Here is a 19656-nt window from a genome sequence, read left to right as displayed (position 1 = left end):
ACATAAGTGTGACATTTGTGTGCATCTGTATAAGTGTGTGTATTAGCTTGCTGTTGCATGCCTGGCTTATGCTCTGGTACACAATGTAAGCACGTCTGCACAGTGTGATAAAGTGTGTGTGTGTGTGCACATTATGACTCTGTATGTACTTGTGTGCCTGTAGAGAATACACACACTCTGATCTGTGGGAGTGCAGAATGAGTAATACTGTAGATGTACGACTTTTTTCAAGGGAACATTATTATCTATTTTTATACGGAGTTACGCTGGCGCCCACCACTCTTACCTGGCCACCACTGATCATTTACGCTGAGCTACACCGCTCGCTGCCATTCGCCCTCAAACACCTCGCTTTGCACACCAGGCTCCGTGCCAGGAGGCTGGAAATGACAGCCTTTGTAATCTGATGTGTGGTTTCGATTGCTGTAATCCTGATGAAATCTGCTTTTTCTGGTGCGACGAGGACAACACTAGAGTGTGATCAAGTGGTGAAAAACAAGGTGGAAAAGATTCAGTTGGAGATTTCTATAGGAAACAAAAGCCATGTACTCATGGCAGACTAAAGACTGTACAGGAAGAATAATTTAAAATGTGAATGACCTTTATTGGTGTTTTTTCCTTTTTTTTATAGAACTATTTTTCTTGATCTTGCAATCCCCTTCCTTTTCTTTTAAACTTAAAGTAAAGAGGGTGGGTTGTGTGCACTATAGTCTAAGCTGTGGTAGAGTTACCAGCAATTTAAATTAGGAAGTTTACCTGAAAACATTATTAAAGTAGTGATTCCACCTATAAGGTTTTTGTCACTTATGTTTTACATGTCGCAAAGCTACAGTATACAATCCAAAAATGATGGGCCCACTTACGAAAAGGAAATCATGTGATACAAGATCGCACACAGCAGCAATATTCAAACAATTTACTATTCGCATAAACAATGCTGTGTCTCAAAGATAGAACTGAAGACAGTACAGGATATGCTGTATGTGATAAACATCCCTGACCACTTAAAAAAAAAATTGAAAACAAGAAAACCTGCAACTCAAAGAAAATGTGCATTTCAGTCTGCTGACAACCTCTTGTTTTTAACATTTGACTTTTAATGTGAAACTTCGGAGGAAGTGATTAACAAATGATGTGGCTTGACGCGTTGTAAAAGACAATTTGTAGAGGACAGCAGTATTCACGATGGAAAGAGACAAGTTAAAACAATAATGGAGGCTCATTAAACTTAATGTGAGTTTATGGCAAATTTACTTTTATTGGTTTATCATACAGTACGAATAAAAACATTAAAAACACAAGTCCGTGACAAGTCAGTTGTTTATACAGCTCATAAACCGTAACCCCCCCACACACATGCACCTTGTCATATTTCAACATTAGAATGGGCTTGCACCATCACAGTGCTTCTAAACGCTTTGCCACGGTGGTAATGGGGAGCCTAGAGACATACACACACACACACACTCTGGTGGACCCCTACTGGCAGGCGTATCCTTAACACAACGTCCCTCAGGAGCACTTGTCATCCGCACATCAGAAAATCCAACATCTTTCCTCCCACACACACATACAATGTCATTTTTTTTTTCTTTTTCCATCTTCTCCTCACACCCGCCGCACACACGCGCACACACACACGCACCCAATCGTCCATTGACCCATGAGTCAGTAACGAGGCACATTTCAACAAGAGTTTTCTCCCCTGACATGAGTCCTTCCCTTTCTCCAGCTCCCCCCACCCCCACCCCCACCCCCACCCATCACCATCTGACAGGATAGTACAGAGTAATTGGAGGAGCCTTGAAAAACAGGGAGGCAGTGAAAAGCTAGGCAGGCGGGCGTCAGATGTGGCAAACGCCACAGTGTCTGTCTCTCTCTCTCTTTCTCTTGCCTCACACTCATGGATGAGTGATGCCCATGACAGACTGCATCCTCTGAGAGCCCCTTCTGGCAATTACCACACACACACACATACACACACATCAGAGACTCCCACATCACTTAACCAGTTGTCTTCAACTAAAAGGGCTGAGCGGAAACATTTTATGGCCTTTCCTCATCAACGTCTACTGCGGCGCACACATGGCCATTACACACATGCACACTTACACACGCAGCATGGAGTTGGTGAATGTCTTTACCCCCTCTCTCTGTCGATCTATGTGTGACTCAATCCACATGCATCTGTGAAACGTTGATGTGTCCAATGTAGCTAACAGAAGCCTGAACACCTACACAAGCACATGACTGTGTACATGTATGCACGCTTATATTCTTCTTTATTTTTTATAACAAAATAAGCAACTGGGATACTTTCAGCTATTAGGAGCAGTCTGCAGAGATCCAGTTCTCCAGTAGTGGTTAAAAGTACTGGATGTCTTTAATCTGGATTTCATGTTGTGAGTTCTAAGCTAATGTGATCAGTCACAATAAAAGCAGGTTTGGCTCCAGGTTTGGCAGGTTTTGTTCAGCTTTACAGATTAGTTTCCATATGGGTACAACAACACACACACTGTTTTGGTCCACTTTACTTTATGATAAGGGTACATATGAACATGATGTGGCAATAAAACATAAAAATAAAAAAAGCACCGTGACATTAAACAAACATGTTGTTTGTGTTCCAGTTTACTCTTCACAAAGGTGAAGCTTGAAGAGGCCCTGTTGGGCCCGGCTGTGGCCCTGCAGACCTGTGAAGACATGTTGCAACACTGGCAAAGCCGCTACGATGTCAGCCGCTCAAGGTGACCGTGCCAGTGCACTTTTGCTTATCGGGCGCTGTAGAATTTGTTGCATTCGAAACAATGCAACAATTTCAAGAATTGTTTCTCTATTAAATTCTGCTGATACTTTCACACCATATTTAACATTTGTTTTCTGGATGTTTGCACTGTACTGCTCGCATCTTCACTGGTGAATGTGTTTTGCAGCGAGACAGATGACAGCAGCAGTATACCGATGGCTGAGAGAACAGAGGTCAGCCCTGGAGGCAGGAAACCCTCCATCCATCTCACCCTGCCTGATTTCCAGGACACCTCTACTGGTCTGTTCTCCTGCTAGTTAAAATCTTTCTAATAAGGAACAACCACTGTACATATTTGGTTTATTTTAAATTAAACATCCTCATTTTTCTTTGGTGTTGAGAAAATACTAATGAGATACGTAGGTCAGTCTTAATCCCCTAGCATTTGACATGTTTTAAATAAAAAGCGTGTGCAGCCCTGTTTTGGGGCGCAGATGTTCAAATATCTATGGTGTGACTCATATTCACACCTGTGTTTCTAGCAGGATCAAGGGTCTGTACAAATTCCATTCAGTCACATGTAATATCCTCATAGGATTCTTTGCAAACAAGTTGACAGCAAAGATAGTACCGACCCTTAAAGAGATTACTACAACTAACACTAACGGCAAGTGTGTCTGAACCAGTCTGTAATCTTCTTCATGGTGGTTCATCTGTTCTCTTTACTTGTGCCAGGTTCGCTGAGCCCTCCGTCAGTTGCAGTTTCTCGCCTGGAAGCGGCGCTCTCTGAGGTGTCGGACATCAGCTCCACTCGTCGCCAAGGACCCACCTACATCTGGGCCACTCTGGAACGCATTTGGCTGCAGGCTGGTACGACAGCGAAACACATGACTACATGACTATAATGCAGTTTTTCACTTTGGATTCTTCTGTCAACAGGGAAGCTTTATTCACTCTAATAATACAGTGTGTATTCTCCAAAAGTGAGAGTTTGAACAGGGAAACTCTGCCCACGTACTTATTGACTAAGAGCTGGAAAACGTTACGGTGAAACTTTTTGTGGGAAACTGATGATCGACAGTAATCAGATTCCATGGTTTTCTGTTTCAGTGTTACTGAGTTTTATGAGTAACCATTGGCAAATGCTAAAATAAAATATTCTGGATTTGCCAAATGCAAGAGATGCCCATGGTTTTCAGACAATTCCAGTTCACATTTTCTATAAGCTATGCCTTCACAAACAAGGGAAAATAAAGAAAATGTTAGAGACTCTTCAGTTCCATTGAATCCTTACATAGTGCATGCTCTACCTGCAGACAAATGGCAGTGATGCATGGTGATGCACTATTACTTGCACCCATTATGTGATTTTCCATATGCTGCAAAGCACATGGAAGATCACAAGAGAGCAGAGCATTAGCAGGAAATGAAGGCAGAGGAGTAGAGAGACGCTTCCCACAAACAACACTTCATCCATCCATCCATCCACTCAGCTGGAGTGGATGAAGCATGGGAATGAATGAATCCATACAGCGACGGCAATGATGCAACCAGCATATCAGTGTGTTACAGCACAGGATCAGATGGAAGAGAGGCCAAAGGGTCGCGTCCCCTGGGGCCTAATGTAATTTGAAGGTTGTTTTCCTGGTCCAGCCTTTGAACCCTGATGTTTCTCTGCTGAGAACAGGAAAAATCCTACATTTTTGCTTAAATAAGCGGGTGTGGGTGAGACCAGTGAGTGGGGGGGTGTGTCCCCTCACTCAAGGCTGAGCCCGTCATACTCCTCTCCTTCCCAGCATTCCATGTCTCATCGGTCACTTCCTGTCTGTATCTCACATCCTCATTAGCCACAAAGGAAAAGAAAGGGCTGCACATACACTTATACACACAAACACCTACCTGTAACTATGTAAACACACTGTATACTGGCAGACACTGCATGTTTTTTGTGGGAGCTCAGGTGAGGAGCAGAAAAATCTCTTACATAACCATTTACTGAATCTTTTATTACCCAAAATGAAGCTGTGAAAAGGAACCCCCGGGCTTGGAAATTGGTCTTTTTTCTATCTCGCAGAGGTAGCATGCACGCATGTGTTTCCCATCTGTGCATCTTTGAGATACAGGTAAACAAACAAAACATCTGCTGCTGAACACACACATGGGTTCACACAGAGCTCAGGAGCAGACAGCGCAGACGAGGTATTTGCACAGCACAGCTCACCATCTCTCTGGGCTGTTAGAGTGTTTCGAGCTGAGGGGATCCTTCCTCGGGGTTTGTCTGGGTGTTGACCCAGTGTTCGCTCATGAGAGTGACTGACTGACAGCGCTTCACTCCAGCAAGCCGTCCACACACTGGTCTCCTCCAGCCTCGGGGGCAAGTCATCTGGCCGGCTCTGTGCACGAGGTCTTATTGGACAATGTGGTGCTTGTAGGCGTGATTGCGTGTGTGTGTGTTTGTGTGTGTGTGTGTGTGTGTGTGCTTCTGGGAGTTGTCCTCATCTTCCCAGCAGCAGCAAAGGAAGGAGGCAGGCAGCCTTAGTACAGTACATGATGGCCATATTTAGGCAAGACTTTCATGACTTCTCAGGCACTACACTGCTCCCACTCTCTACTTCGTGCTCTTTGTGCGTGAGATTGTGTGTGTGTGTGTGTGTGTGTGTGTGTAGTGTGTAGTGGTTGCATTTGAGCACTGCACAGTTTACATTTTCATATGATGCTGTTGAACTCTCATCATTAACTATTATTTCCTCCTTGCTCTCCCTCCCTCCCATCTTTTTCATATCCTCTTTTCTTTCCCTTAACTCCTGTGCCCTCTGTTCCCTTGCTCCCTTTCCTCTCTGTCCTCCTCCTCCTCTTTCCGCTGTTTCTTCTTTTTGCCCCATTTCGCTCCCTCAATCATCCCCTGGACTTACTCCTCCCTGTCCTTCCCCTTTCACCTCATTTTCATTCACTATAACTTCCTATCTCTATTCTCTCTCACCTTTCTCACCCATCCTCCCCTCTTCCCTTTGTCCTTCTCCTCCTGCAGGCGAGTTGTTCATGGCGGACGGTCGCCTTAAGGAGGCCCAGTTCTGCATAGCCGAGGCCAGCTCGCTTTTTCCCAACTCACACTCAGTGCTCCTGCAGCGCGGCCGCCTTGCTGAGCTCCGGGGCCACCTGGACGAAGCCAAAAACCTGTATGACGAGGCCCTGGCTATCCATCCCACAGGAGAGCGCATATTGGTGAACATGGTGAGACTGTGGAAGTTTTAGATACTGCTGAACTACAGCAATCAGTGGTTATTTAGTCTATTAGATTTCTTGTTTAATCATTGTTTAAGGTGCAGAGTGAACAGACTATATGCTTACACCATCTGTGCACTATTACAGACAGCTTCAGACTCAAGTCTGACTCATACATGTACTAACACACACTGACGCACATAAGAATATATATGCGTTTAACATTATTTAGCTTTGAAAGTATTCAACAAGTAGAATATCTGTGGCAGCTGGCCTGTTTAATCAATATCTAAAATCACTCTCTTTGAAATGGCTGTTTAAAAAGGCTGTGTTAACCTCAAACACAGCCTTTTAGCTGTTATTAGATGCTAACTTTATGTTAATGTTAAAAAGATTAATATATTTCTTATGTGATTATTTGGCAGGAATGATTCTTCCCATTTGCAGTGCTGTGTCAGGATTGCTGTCATTATAGTTTTAATTATCACATTATAGCTCCGTTCTATTCTTAGACGTGTTAATTTGTTGTGGGCAAACATCAGATTTCAGAAAATAGAAACTTTGGTCCATAACCCACAAATGATCAACGCTGTTCAGAAACTCGCTTTCTCTCTCTCTCCTGTTCACTCCCCCACATTTCTTTCATCTCAGCGAGTCCTCCCTCTCTCTCTCTCCCTCTCTCTCTCTCACTTCCACTCTGTAAAGATCCTCGTTCGCCCACTTCCACCCACTCCCTCGCTGAGTCTTTCTCCCAGTCCGACCTGCAGATGATCCACTGGATTAAGCACAACTTTCCTGATCTCTGAAATTTCTCTGTTGTCAGGTGAAGGGACCAGGGAGGGATATTCCTCAAATCCAACTCTCACACACACACGCACATATAATCACTGTGGTCTCCATAGTAACCATAGATGTGCTGGTTGATATCTCTTTGGCTTAAGTACTAGCCACCTTGTGACCACATAAGGCTAATGTTTTAGCTCCTACTGTGCACTTTGGTGTGGATGTGTGTATCTGTGTGTCGGTGTGTGTAGAAGTGTAGTCCCCTTGGGGTAGACAGAGGTACACATCGCTTCCATATTTGGCCTGTGGGAGAACCAATCCCAGGGGGTGAAAAGTTGAAACAAAGCCAGCTGGCAGTGTCCTACTCTGGGTCTCTTACAGGGCAGATGTGCTCTCAGTGTGAGCGTGTGTGCACATGTGTTTACGCAGTCATAACCGGGTTTGTGCACTTTGCATTTTTTTGAGTGAACTGTGTGCATGCACTTGGATTAAGGCAGCAGTATTAGGAACTATTAGACCCAGTGCAAGACAAAAATGCTGCTGCATAGTGTTGCATTCAATCCCGAATTATAAATAACACATGCAGCGGAGCAGTGTGGCAAATGGTTGCACCTTATATTGTCAATGAGCTCAAGTGGGACAATGTGTGGGACATTTTATTTGGAGTGCTGCCCATATTTCTGACTTGCATCAGCCTGCCAGAGTACAACCTACAATTGCTGCTACTCTGTGGCACTGGCTTCATGCATTTATTTTTATACTGTGTCTGCTGTGGACACTTTGTGTGCCGGTGGCCCACTTATTCTGCTGTGCCTTAAGGGGAATTCTCATTATATTCTTGGTTGATATTCTTACACTGGAGCTATTATTCTGCAAAAGTACATACTGTACTTTCCTTGAATGTCCTTAAGAGCTTTTGCAGCTGTTTTTAGTCATTAGGAGTACAGATAAAAAAGCTGGACTCCTTCTTTTCCTTGTGAAATTGAATGAAATTCAGTGAAAATCGAGAGGAGATTAGAAGTTTTGTAAGTCAAGCAACCATACCACCCCCACAAACTTGAACAAGAACCTAATTGCAACACTTACTTTAATATTTGAATTCATTGAATTCATGATTTATAATGACTGTAAGACACTAAGATCTATCTACCATACAGCCAGTGCCAGTAGCTCCATTAGTTAACATTGGTTACTGCTTGATTATTTATCAAACAAAAACAGCTGTAAGCTGTAAGCCTGTACGTAAGCCTACATACTATGGATATATTATATAAAGAACTTGATTGTCATTACAAGTGAAAATGATGTTGCTCAGTTGTGTATTGTCCACAAAAAAAATCAACATTCAAAAAAGTTATTTATCAAAAATTCTCCAGATGACGCTTTTATACCTTTTGTCAATTGTGACACTAATATAGAATAATATGTAATTAATTAATGTAATTAATTTTAATTTAATAATGATTTTGTTCTTACTGTATTGATCGCTCCTTTCTTAAAACACACCGCCTGTCTCAATCTTCCACCTTTAAATTACAGCTGCAGAGGCTGTTTGTAAGTCGTTTCTTCTCATTGCTACTGCACATCATATAACATTACCTTTTGGGAGGCTATGAACCAAAACGTATTGTACACAAAGCTGTAATGTTTTATAGCCAATGTTTGAATTCAGTTAAGTTAAGTTACAGTGTGTCATATTAGTGTCCTGAAACAGTTTAAGAAACACTTTAAAGTAATGTAGGGCATTCATTAACTATTAACCTTAGTGACATCAGAGATGGATAAATGTACATTTCAACATATTATATGTTATTAAAGCTGCTTTCTACCCCTTAAAGTTACTAAACCTGCTGTTTCTTCTACTTGAACTTGTGAGTACAGGACATCCTGGTCCACCATGGCAGATGCATTTCAAAAGCCTCGATCTATGGCCCAGCACAGGGAAGTTTCGGACAGCATTGCAAAGCTTCGTGCCTGCTTACCCGAGTGGAGAGTAGTAGTAATTTTCTCCGCAGTAGCCACAGTAGATGAAAAGGGGAAATGTGAGTAAGGGAAACCCACAACTGCAAGCTCACCAGCCCCTGAGGTGCGGTTCATATGAACACGCCACCGCCGCCTTTTCTCTTATTCAGCACACATCACTGTATTTGTTGCAGTTTTACGTGTTAGCACTAGCTGTGTCCACATGTGTGTCAGGGGACGGGTGGGAGGCAGGGGGGATACAGTGATATCAGACCGTGACTCATAGCTGTGGTCAGCTGCTGGTTTCAGAGTATTTTGGGATGCATGAGGGTGTGGTAGTGAGTGAAACCAGTATAGGACTCTGGTCTGGTGTGTGTGTGTGTGTGTGTGTGTGTGTGTGTGTGTGTGTGTGTTTGTGTGTGTGTGTGTTATTCGTGCACATGTGAATTGGATAGCTACTTGTTACAGTCCACAGGCTCCACTAAGCATCTCCTCCATTGGTCTCTCGTGGTATTAGCCATGTCAGCTTTTGCACATTTGTCTGTCTGTGCTGTTAACCTCATTATGGTAAGTGTTTGCTTGACGTGTGTGTATGTCTGGCATCTGGTGTATGTGTGTGTGTATGGGAGCATGTGTGTCCTGTTGAGTAGCTGATCCTGAAACACGGCCCAGCCTTGCTTCTGGCGATGGTATGAAATGAATCTGACCCACTCCCAGCATCCTCCACATCTCATCCCTCCTGTTCTGTAGTGGAGCCTGCTGTGAGTCAGCCACACACACACACACACACACACACACACACACTTTACTTTTCCTGCTCTCCAACAGAAGCATATTCATGCACAACTTCACATATGTATGCATACTCTGAAGGACTTATTGAATTAATCGCGTTCCAGTTATCAAATGCCCCCCATCTCTCTCTCTCTCTCTCTTTCTCCCTCACTTGCTCTTTTCATTTCTGTGTGGATGGGGGTGGTTGTCAGCTGATTAGATAATGCAAATACATTATTTATAACACTTTGCTCATTCTCTCCGCTTTATGGGATTGCCTAGCAACCAGGGAAATATATTCTATTGAGCAAGACCTCTGATAACCGGAGAGAGAGAGAGATAGAGGGAGAGAGAGGAAGGAAAAAAATGAGGGAGCAAACAGAGAGACTACTGGGAGTTGGCTGGTGCCTCCGTTGCTATGTATGGCTCATCTGGGCTCACTTATTTTTTCCTTTTTCTTTGACGCCTCTCTTTTTTTTCTCTCCATCTTCATCTCCCTCTCTCTCTCTTTCTCTATTCATTGTTCCCAGTTTAGCGCTCTCTCACTTGCCCATACTCCCTTCCTGCCTTGTTTTCTTCCTCCTGTTTTCGTTCCTCTGTGGCTCCTCTATCAACCCTTTCTTTTATTCCTTCTTCCTCCTGCTTCTTCTTTTCCCTTCCTGTTGCTATCTCGTCACTTAAGGATGTCTGTATGCAGGCGTGCATGCACGTGTGTGTGTGTGTGTCTGTTTGCGCCATGTTGACTTGTACACTGGTTCATATTTATGTATCTGCCCTATTCAGTAGAAAGGTTAGAATGTACTTTGCATGACAGGAATCAACTCTAGACATACTGAGTATCTGATTTCTTTTTCCTCACATATTCTCACAAAATACCTTGAATTACTTACTACTGACTGCTGTGGAGTTTGTGAATTTCACACTGGGGTTCAGCAAAGTCTTGTGGATGCATTTGTCTCAGAAATGTAGTGAACTCAAATTATGAAGCAGCAGAAAATGGAAATACTCAAACACAGTAGAAATCCCTCAAAGTAAATGTACTTTCTGTGGAGAGGCTTAACATGCAGTATTAATGACAACATTGCCAATGCTGACAAAACATTACTTTAATACTTAGATTCACTAATGCTAGCCTGTATGTTTACAAGGGCTGTCGTCCATTTTTCTGCTGACTTGGACTCATCTTGGAGTCTTTGGATTGGCCACTGGACCCCTATACTTTAATAGTTCAGCATTTTTCCCTCTGAGTTTAATGCCCTTCCTTCCATCTTTAAACCAAAGCTGAGGGAACTTGTTTAAATATCAGAAATATAAAGTTGCACTTTCACTTTAAAGTCAAAAGACTGGTCCTGGTGTGGCTACACTGCACTTTTTCATCATCAAATAGAAGCACAACACCCTGCTCAGGCTGGGGGTTACATGCTGTCATGTCTTTAGAGAGTGTTGAGTGAAGATGCTATCTACAGTAATGTGATCCTACAGTGTTTCTACCTTGCACATGCTTGTGGGTCATTATAAATTATACGGTATTAAACGACAAACTAGCTCTAAAATCACCAAAATTACACACATGAAAGTGATCTTGAAAATATGTTGTTTTTCATTTTTGTCTTGATGTTTTATTCTCTATTTGATTTAAATAGTCTTGGATGTGGACTCACAGACTCAGACTTCACTTGGAATTTGACTGTTGTTTTACTCTGACTTGACTCAGACTCAACTAACTTGGACTTGGACCTGGACCTGGACCTGGACACAGGATGTCAGGGTCCAGATGAAGAAATCGATTTTACTCTCTTGGCTAAACGCAGAATCCATTAGGTGCACACATCTCTCTCCCCCCTGTTTCTAGTCTCTATGCTCATATAAGCTAATCAACTGCTGACTGTAGCTCTGTGATGGACACATGTGAGTGGTACATCAAGGGGTTAATACAAGTCAATGTGACTGAGGTTAATACAACAGCCACCACTCAATTCATCTATCCCTGTTTGTCCAGACTTAACTTGATGGGATTTAAGGTCCATGCTCCCCTGATGGTTGAGTGCCAGAGCACTAGGCCACTGTGTTACACTGTGTACTCGTATGTAGTAGATTGTAGCCTACAGAGGTTCAACACAGTTGTTAGGTGACATAACAAGCCATCTGGGCACCATATTGCATTATGATTGATCTGAAACAGTCAAGCTACTCTATACACACACAGAATTACCTCTAAAACGTTCTAAACTTCATACCTGAACTTAATTTATTGCATTGCTCTTATTTTCCAGTATGTCTGGTGAGCTATCTGGTGCCTACAGAGCTCTTCAGCTCTTCAGCTCTGTAGGCAGCATGGCTGACAACAGCAGACTGCAAGTCTAAATTTAGAGTTCAGCTGTCTCTACACCATCTAGAAGACGTTAATTTGTGTGCTGATTTTTATTTTATTTTTTTTACTAGGAACTGATCCATCTGACCATTTTGTCACTCGTGGATTTTGAGTCATCACATTATAACATCTGTTTAAAGCCGCTTCTGTAACTTGGAATCAGTGGGTGGCTTTAAACTTGGGGTAGTATGTGTTACACGCAAACTATGATGTAATAAAAAGTTTTAAGGCTACTTTTTGGTAATAAAGATATTATTTAATAAATATGATTCCTTTTCTCTGCGGTGGCTACTTAGCTGTAGTTGGAACATCTGAATATCACCATGTACTCTTTTGTCTTTGCACAGTATGAAATATGAAATATCAGTTGACAACAAAGGCCAAAAACTCATTTCCCCAGTGTTAATCAATTCCATAATCAAATCTCTGTTGGGTGTGTTTGTGACATTCAGGAAGCTTTTTTTCCTCCTTTTCCTCTGTGTAGTGGATTCAAATATACTTAATTAAATGTTATTTATCATTGTTGCAGCGTTTTAAAAGTTTGCCTTAAATTAGCTTGAGAGATGGATGCAAACACCACTGCCCACTCGCACAGTTTGGCTCACTCAGCTCAGTTCACTTGCGTTTTTAATGGCACACCAAGAAACAAACCTATGCTGCCAAGCTTGATGGGATCAGCTGAGGTAAAACTGGAGACAGATGGCTGGGAGTAATTAAAACCATTAGATACCAGTTTTATCAGCATGATGCCAGAAACCCTCGCTAGTGATCTAAATGTTCTTGAACACACATTTATTCAGTCACTCTCTCATAGGTCTGATCTTTCTCCAGGTCCCTCTGTCTTTTCTTGTGCGTTGCCACCATGCCACCATGGCTTGACCAGCTGAAGCAGTTTGGGGTTCAGTGTCGAGTGGACACCGGGAGATACTGTTCTTTCCAGAACTGAGATGCAAACATCGATCTCAGTCTCATGTTTGCATGTTAGATTTCAAGCTGCACCCAGGATGTAGTTAGAAAAGTTTAGCATTAAGATTGGTGGATTTATAAGTTTAAATAAGTAGATAAAAAGTTGATTAACATGAAGAGCATCTACTTTATCAAGCCAGTGAGGGCACTGTGAGATTGATCCACGCGTCTCTGCAAAATGTGTGGGTCTTTAAGTTTGGTGACTTAGCCACCTTCTTGTAGGACTTATTGGTGAAATAACTACTGTAGCACACACTCATCACTGACACAGTATCTTGCTAAGCTTGTCCTGTCTTCTCTGAACTGGCCTGTTTACTCCCTCATGACATTTCGTTGACAGCAAACAACGTTGTTTCATTCCATAAAGAGTTTGACTGATGAGGGGAAACGGGAATACGTTTGCTACCTGGCTGCTAACATCGTATTTTTGCCATTTGCTTCTTCAATCCTCTGTAAACCAAATCTTTGTTGTGGAAAAACAACCCTGTCTTCTAAAAAGTCTGACAAGATCAGCACGAACTCGAGTACAATCAGGTGGGTTTAGGCTGCAAAAACACTTTGGTTAGGGTTAGAGAAAGGTCATGGTTCTGTTTAATACAGACAGTGTGTGTGAAGTGACATTTTCTTTGTTAAGCCAGCCCACAATCTTTCCCTGACTTTAACCAAGTGCTTTCAAACCATAATGTCTTTAATTATGTCACAAAACTCAATGTTGTACTGCAAGATCCACAAAGTTCTGATTTTGTAATGTATTCAGTTTAAGGACCATTGTGAAGTTGTATATACAGCCACGGACACTGCGCTGACAAATTGCTTTATCAGAAAACTTAACATAAATCACAAATGCAATCATGTAAAGATTAAACTTTGGAGGTCTTTGAATGTAGCTAGGTGTTTGTTAGGTTTTTGCCTGCTAAGCTAAGCTAACCACAGACCATGATCAACTCAGATGTGAGATATATTGAGATTCACTCTTCTCATCTCATTCTCAAGAAAACACCTGCAGTTGCAAGACAAAGTATTATAAATTCATGGTTTTCTACAATAATTTGTCATAAAATGTTGATCTTCTAACAAATATCATTATTAACAAATATTATTAGGTATTAACAAACATGAAGTGCCCAAAATAATAATATAAAAAAAAAATAGTGATGTTTCATGTCTTTATTTAGAACAAGCAAAAAAATCCTTTGGACGTCTTGTGTGTAGGTCTCTTCAAGTTGTTCCTATTCATCTCTATTGGGTTGAGGTCTGGACTTGGACTATATAGTAGGTCACTCAAGAAGGCGAAGTTTGTTTTTCTGAAGCCATTCTGTTGCATCACCTAACTTCTTGAGAGTTTCAGCTGAATTAAAGATATTCTCGCATCAACCTGAAGAATTTTGTTTGATTCACCTGGGAATTAATCTTTCCCTCAATCCCTGCAGGCTGGCCAGGCCCTGATACAGCAAAGCGGACACAAATCATGAAAACATCATGATGATGTTTTCATGATAATATGCAGTGCCCTTTTTACGCCAAATGTATTGCTGCTTGTTCTTTCAAAATAGTTTAATATAGTTTTATCGGTCCAGTAAAGATTTTGCCAATCGTGCTGTGGCAGCAACTTCCTTCGTGGTGAACACAGATGTTAGCCAGTAAAAAATCTTTGGTTGTCACTCTGGGTTGCTTCTTTACCTCATTGATGAGTGTTTGTTGTGCTCTTGGGGTCATTGTGACTGACTGTCCACTTCTTGGTAGAATAGCCACAGTCCCAAAGTGTCTCCATTTGTAGATTGTTTGTCTAACTGTAGACTGGTGAATTTCTCAAGTCAACATTTCTTGATCGTAGATCCTCTGAAAGCTCCTTTTGACGAGGCGTGGCTCACATAAGCACACTGATCTTGTGCAGAGCAAACTCAAAAAGTTAGTGGGATTTTTGTCAGTCGAAGTAGCTTGAATTAGCATTATTCAAAGGGCTTACATAGGTTTTCCACTGGCACTATGAAGTTTATATTGTTGCTCTCAAAAAGGCTTGAAAGAGCAGATTTTTGGTGTTATTATTTAAGAAACATATTTGTTAATACTCTTGACTTAGATGAAGATCAGATCCCATTTTCTAGCAACTGTACATCAGTCACACTATTTTATGTGTTTTATATGGAAACGTGTGTGTTGTGGTGCGTGTGCTTTCATGTCTCTATCTTGCACGGCCTCTCCTGCATTTGTATCAGTGTATACAGTTCTGTTTTTGACTGAGCTGCTGACCTAGAAGAATCCAGCTTAACTGACATGCGGCACAGTTGGAAGAATGTGTGTTGTGTGTGTGTGTGTGTGTGTGTGTGTGTGTGTGTGAGAGAGAGAGAGAGAGAGAGAGAAAGAAAGAGTGAGCCCAGAACTGGACTGTGTTTACGCTAAAAAACAATGAGAAACAATTAGAACAATGTAACTCATGTGAGTCTGCAGACAAGAGCGCAAGACATAGATGTTGAAACTAGCAGCCAAAATTTCAGGAAGAGATACGTCATTCACCTCAAGCATACACACACACACACACACACACACACACACACACCCTCATATAGTCGCATACACACACGCTGGTAAACCTGTGTACATCCTGTGAAAGGTTTCTGCCGTACCCAAGAGTTACTATCTTCCTCTGTGCTTTCCTCACAGCAACAGTGAGGAAAAGGAGAAGAAGAAAGAGAAAGAGAGAGAGAGAGAGTGTGTGTGTGTCTGTGTGTTCTTTTATTGAAAGTTGCATCAGAGCCCCTAGACAGCTATGAGAATTTCAGCCCAATTAATCTGGAGCTTGTGAGCAGAGCCTGCATAACAAGACTCGTCTGTTTGACCTCAGGCCAGCTCAGCGTGAGTGTGTGTGTATGTGTATGTGTGTGTGTGAGCATGTTTGTGTGTGTAACAGATAGTCAAAGTAAGGCAGGGGATGATACAGTGGAAGAGTGGCTGCCTGTTGTCACCTTGAGTATGCATGTGACACTGTAGCTTGTTTGTGTGTGTGTGCCTGCGCGGCATGTTTTTGTGTGTCAGACAGACTTGACTCCATGCTCTCGGTCAGTTGCGTGACGCCCATTTCTGCTGGGCGCTCCGACACGCCGCGCCCCGACTGAGCTGAACTCTGAAGAGACAGAACACGCATACTCTCACGCAGAGTCCTGCCTGACCTTTGACATGGTCACCACAGAAATCAGACATAATATCCTTCTCTTTCTCACATACGGTCGTGTTTACACACACATCCTGCCACAACCATTTTATTCTGTGTGCATATCGTAATGGAAATTTGGAGATGAATATCCACTCTTCCTGGCAGAACCCAAGGCCTGAGTCACCCAACATACTACTGCAAATAAATACTAAAATAACATGTTCTGTAAAGGAACACACCTGCTATAGTGGAAAGATAATTTTTTATCATTCTTCTGTGTTTCCCACAAAGCTGCTGACTAAATAAGCACACTTGAAATTTGTTCTGTTACTTGAACCCTTTTAGGGTTGGGTTTGTTTGCTCGTATCAGGAACCTGATGAAGTGTGAGGGCACTTGTCCAGTAGCTGCATGTTCAGCACAGTGGCTGGAGGTCAGGAGTGGGGCAGTTTGCTTCAAAGGAAGAGACAAAATGCAACTCCTGGAAACTCCAAAGATGTCTTATTTACATTTATGTCATAATTGGCTTGCAGGCTAACACTAGCTACTGGTTCGATCAGAACTGGAGGTGATTTGGACTCTCACGTGTTTAACGGTGCTTAAGCAAGCTGTTCAGTAAGTACCTCCAATTATGCCTCCTAAATACAGTATATATTTACACACTGAGAAAATGGGTGTGCAGGAGACACCCCTGCCAAAAGCTGCAAAAGTTATGTAACGAGTAAGATCCTAAATGAAAACTACAGCTCACAACTTTGGGTACCACTCTAGTGAATATTGCTTCACTCCTGCCGAGCTGTTCAACCAGTCTGAGTCACAGGACCCCTTCAAAAGACCTCTTCATATAATATTTCTATTCATACATATTTCTATTTCAAAGACACATTTCAATGCACATGCTGTAGATCTAACTGTGCTCCCGATCGTTTATCATAATAACACCATTGTGGAGACACGGGAACTCAGCAACACTGCTAAAAATAGGTCCAGCATGACAACAAGCTGGAGTGAAGATGATCACACGGGTTAATAACAAATCCAGAGATTAGCCAGGTTCATTAAGAAGAGAAAACAAAGGCAAACTGTGATATTCCAATACAAATCTACAAATTCAAAAAAGGAGGCTGCACATCTGTTCTGGGCCACAGTTGTCTTCTGGGTTAAGATTTCCAGATTAAGCTGCTTTGTTTTTGGTGTTGCTGGGTTTCTGATTTCACTCTACAACATTACAGTATAACAGTAACGTACCTTTTGCATATAAATGCATCCTTTGACCTGCAGTACACATTCATTACTCTAGTGTGTCTGTGTGTCCTACTACCAAACATGCTGCAGAGCGCTGCTCCTAATCTCACGAGTTGTTCAATTCCAGCTGAATACGCCTCCAGACACGGTGCAGTCCTGATGGTTGTTGATGCTGTTTTGTTTGGTTTTTTGTTTTTTGTCCTACTAAACTAGTCCACAGGACAGCAGGCATTATAATCCAAGATTTGGATTTTTTTTTTTTTTTTGTAAAAACCCACCATCTGCTTACTTGATCTTATCCTACCATGAAAACTGTTTTAAAAAGATATTTGGGACAAGGTATTGAAGTTAAATTTAATGTTAGTCTAATCAGTTTTAGGACAATTTCAGCCATAAGAAGAATAAAAAAAGAAAAAAAGGAAGAAATAAAGTAAGATTTTGCTCCACTTACACCTCTATCGGTTTAAATACTTATATTTCCAAACTCTATACTTTGCTAGAGCTTCGAAAATCTTCTTAGCCATCATGTGTTTTTGAGTTATTACATGTGAGGGTGGGAAAATCGAACTTACCCTAACAAGCCGACATACACATATACACATATGATATATGATACATCATTATCCTTCTCCTTTTATCCATCTGTCCATCCAGGGACGTTTGCTGGTCAATACAGGGCGCGTCCACCTCGGGGAGAAGATCCTGCGTGATGCAGTTCAAGTCCACAGCACTTCCCACGAGGCATGGAGCGGCCTGGGCGAGGCCCTGCAGTCTCGGGGCTCCAGCCAAGCACCCGACTGCTTCTTGACAGCCCTGGAGCTGGAGGCCAGTTGTCCCATCCGACCCTTCACCATAATCCCCAGAGAGCTGTGAGGAGCTTGGGATGAGGTGGAGTTTGGATTAGAGTTTAAAAACTGGCCTTTTGCTGGATCACTTTACACTGATGCACCTACAGTGCAAAACAGTGTTGGATGAAAAACGATCCTAAAGTCAATAGGTTGAATCATAGAAGTGTTTGCTTTCTTGCCAGGTGTAAAATGATAAGATTGATACAGGGTGCTGCAAACATACCGCCGTGCAAAACCTCACTGGATATCTCAGTACCACTTTGATATCTGTTCCTTAAAGATACAATGCTGTATGCAACCTCTGTGAATCAAGACGCTGGAGAAAGAAATGAAACTTGCAGTTTATGCACAAGTCAAGCAGAAATAATTGGTTTTGTCTGACTGACTAGAAGTACAGAAATAGGATACACTGTTTTTAAATCTTCATTTTCTAATACGACTTTCTAGACTGTTCGAAACTGTAAAAAAGTATCAGCTGATTATTTTTGCAGCCGCTGTTTATAGTCAGTGCTTGTGGGTAGGATTTCCAAAATTGATTAAGATATTTTTGTAAATATTAAATAATGTATTAGCTTAATATAACGATCTACACATAAAACCCGAAATAAACCCTAAATATTTGCACATTTTACCACTTTTGTATGAATTGCAAACCTCTTAAAAGAAATATAATTATTTTTGATTCATCAACTGTGTAGAGGTTAAGAGACTTCTGTGGTTTCCACGTTTGAACAGAACCAGGCTAGTTTTATGCTAAATTAAGCCAACAATCTACCGCATGCAGCGCCACCTTTTTAAAAGGGATTGATAAAATCATCCAGCCTGGCAAGAAAGTGACTCTAAGCTGTTCCCTTAAAAAGTCCCCTTGCACCAGGAAATCACTTCTGACTTAAATTATTATCAAATTTTCCTCCAAAATAAGCTATTAAATGTGAATGATTCTAGTGTGCATTCTTAATAAGCTACATAGATATTAACAGAAGAGATAAAAGAATGTTGTTTAGAAAAATATAGAACTATTATAACGGAAGCACTGTATCAATGTACATGTCCTATGAAGTCACTGGTAAAGATGTTTAGAATATTTAGAATGATCAGGATCACTGGATGTCACTGAGATGTGCTGGTTACATCTTTATATAAAATGTACTGTATGTTGTTGTGTTATATGTACAACTGCACATACACAGATAATGTATAGCTATAGATTCACCAGTCACAGTAGCAACACTCCTACTCCATCTTTACTATTGCCTTTGATGTATTTTTGATGATCGTGTTGATGCACACACACACTCCTTACCTTCACTTCTTCAAACGAGCGTTCTCTTATGATTCCATATGTCAACATCAAGTATGATTGTGTCTGTTTGTTTCCATATAGCATCTATATCTTCATGCATGTGTGTTTGTTTGTTTTGAACCATCTCTCTGGGGGTGTTATCAGTCCCCATCCTCTTCATTGTGTTTGTACGGTACAGTAGGAGACTTAGTCGCTCATAACATGTGTTGTTGTTGTTGTTGCTGTTGTTTTTGACTCATCTCTTCATAATGTTCTCCATTATAAACAGCAATAGCTTTTAAAAATCA

General features: G+C 41.6%; 1 protein-coding gene across 1 annotated transcript in view; it reads left to right on the top strand.

The window, feature by feature from the left end:
* The window catches only part of ttc7a (tetratricopeptide repeat domain 7A), a 37904-nt gene extending 18248 nt beyond the window's left edge, over positions 1 to 19656 (top strand). The window contains exons 16-20 of the mRNA XM_026355718.1: positions 2631 to 2747; positions 2934 to 3046; positions 3482 to 3616; positions 5775 to 5977; positions 17873 to 19656. Coding sequence (XP_026211503.1) covers positions 2631 to 2747; positions 2934 to 3046; positions 3482 to 3616; positions 5775 to 5977; positions 17873 to 18091 — 787 coding nt within the window. The 3' untranslated portion in view covers positions 18092 to 19656. The remainder of the gene's footprint in view (positions 1 to 2630; positions 2748 to 2933; positions 3047 to 3481; positions 3617 to 5774; positions 5978 to 17872) is intronic.

This window comes from Anabas testudineus, chromosome 15, assembly GCF_900324465.2.
Source record: "Anabas testudineus chromosome 15, fAnaTes1.2, whole genome shotgun sequence".
Taxonomy (NCBI): Eukaryota; Metazoa; Chordata; class Actinopteri; order Anabantiformes; family Anabantidae; genus Anabas; species Anabas testudineus.
Note: the sequence above shows the minus strand (reverse complement) of the source record. Positions and strands in the feature narration are given on the sequence as shown.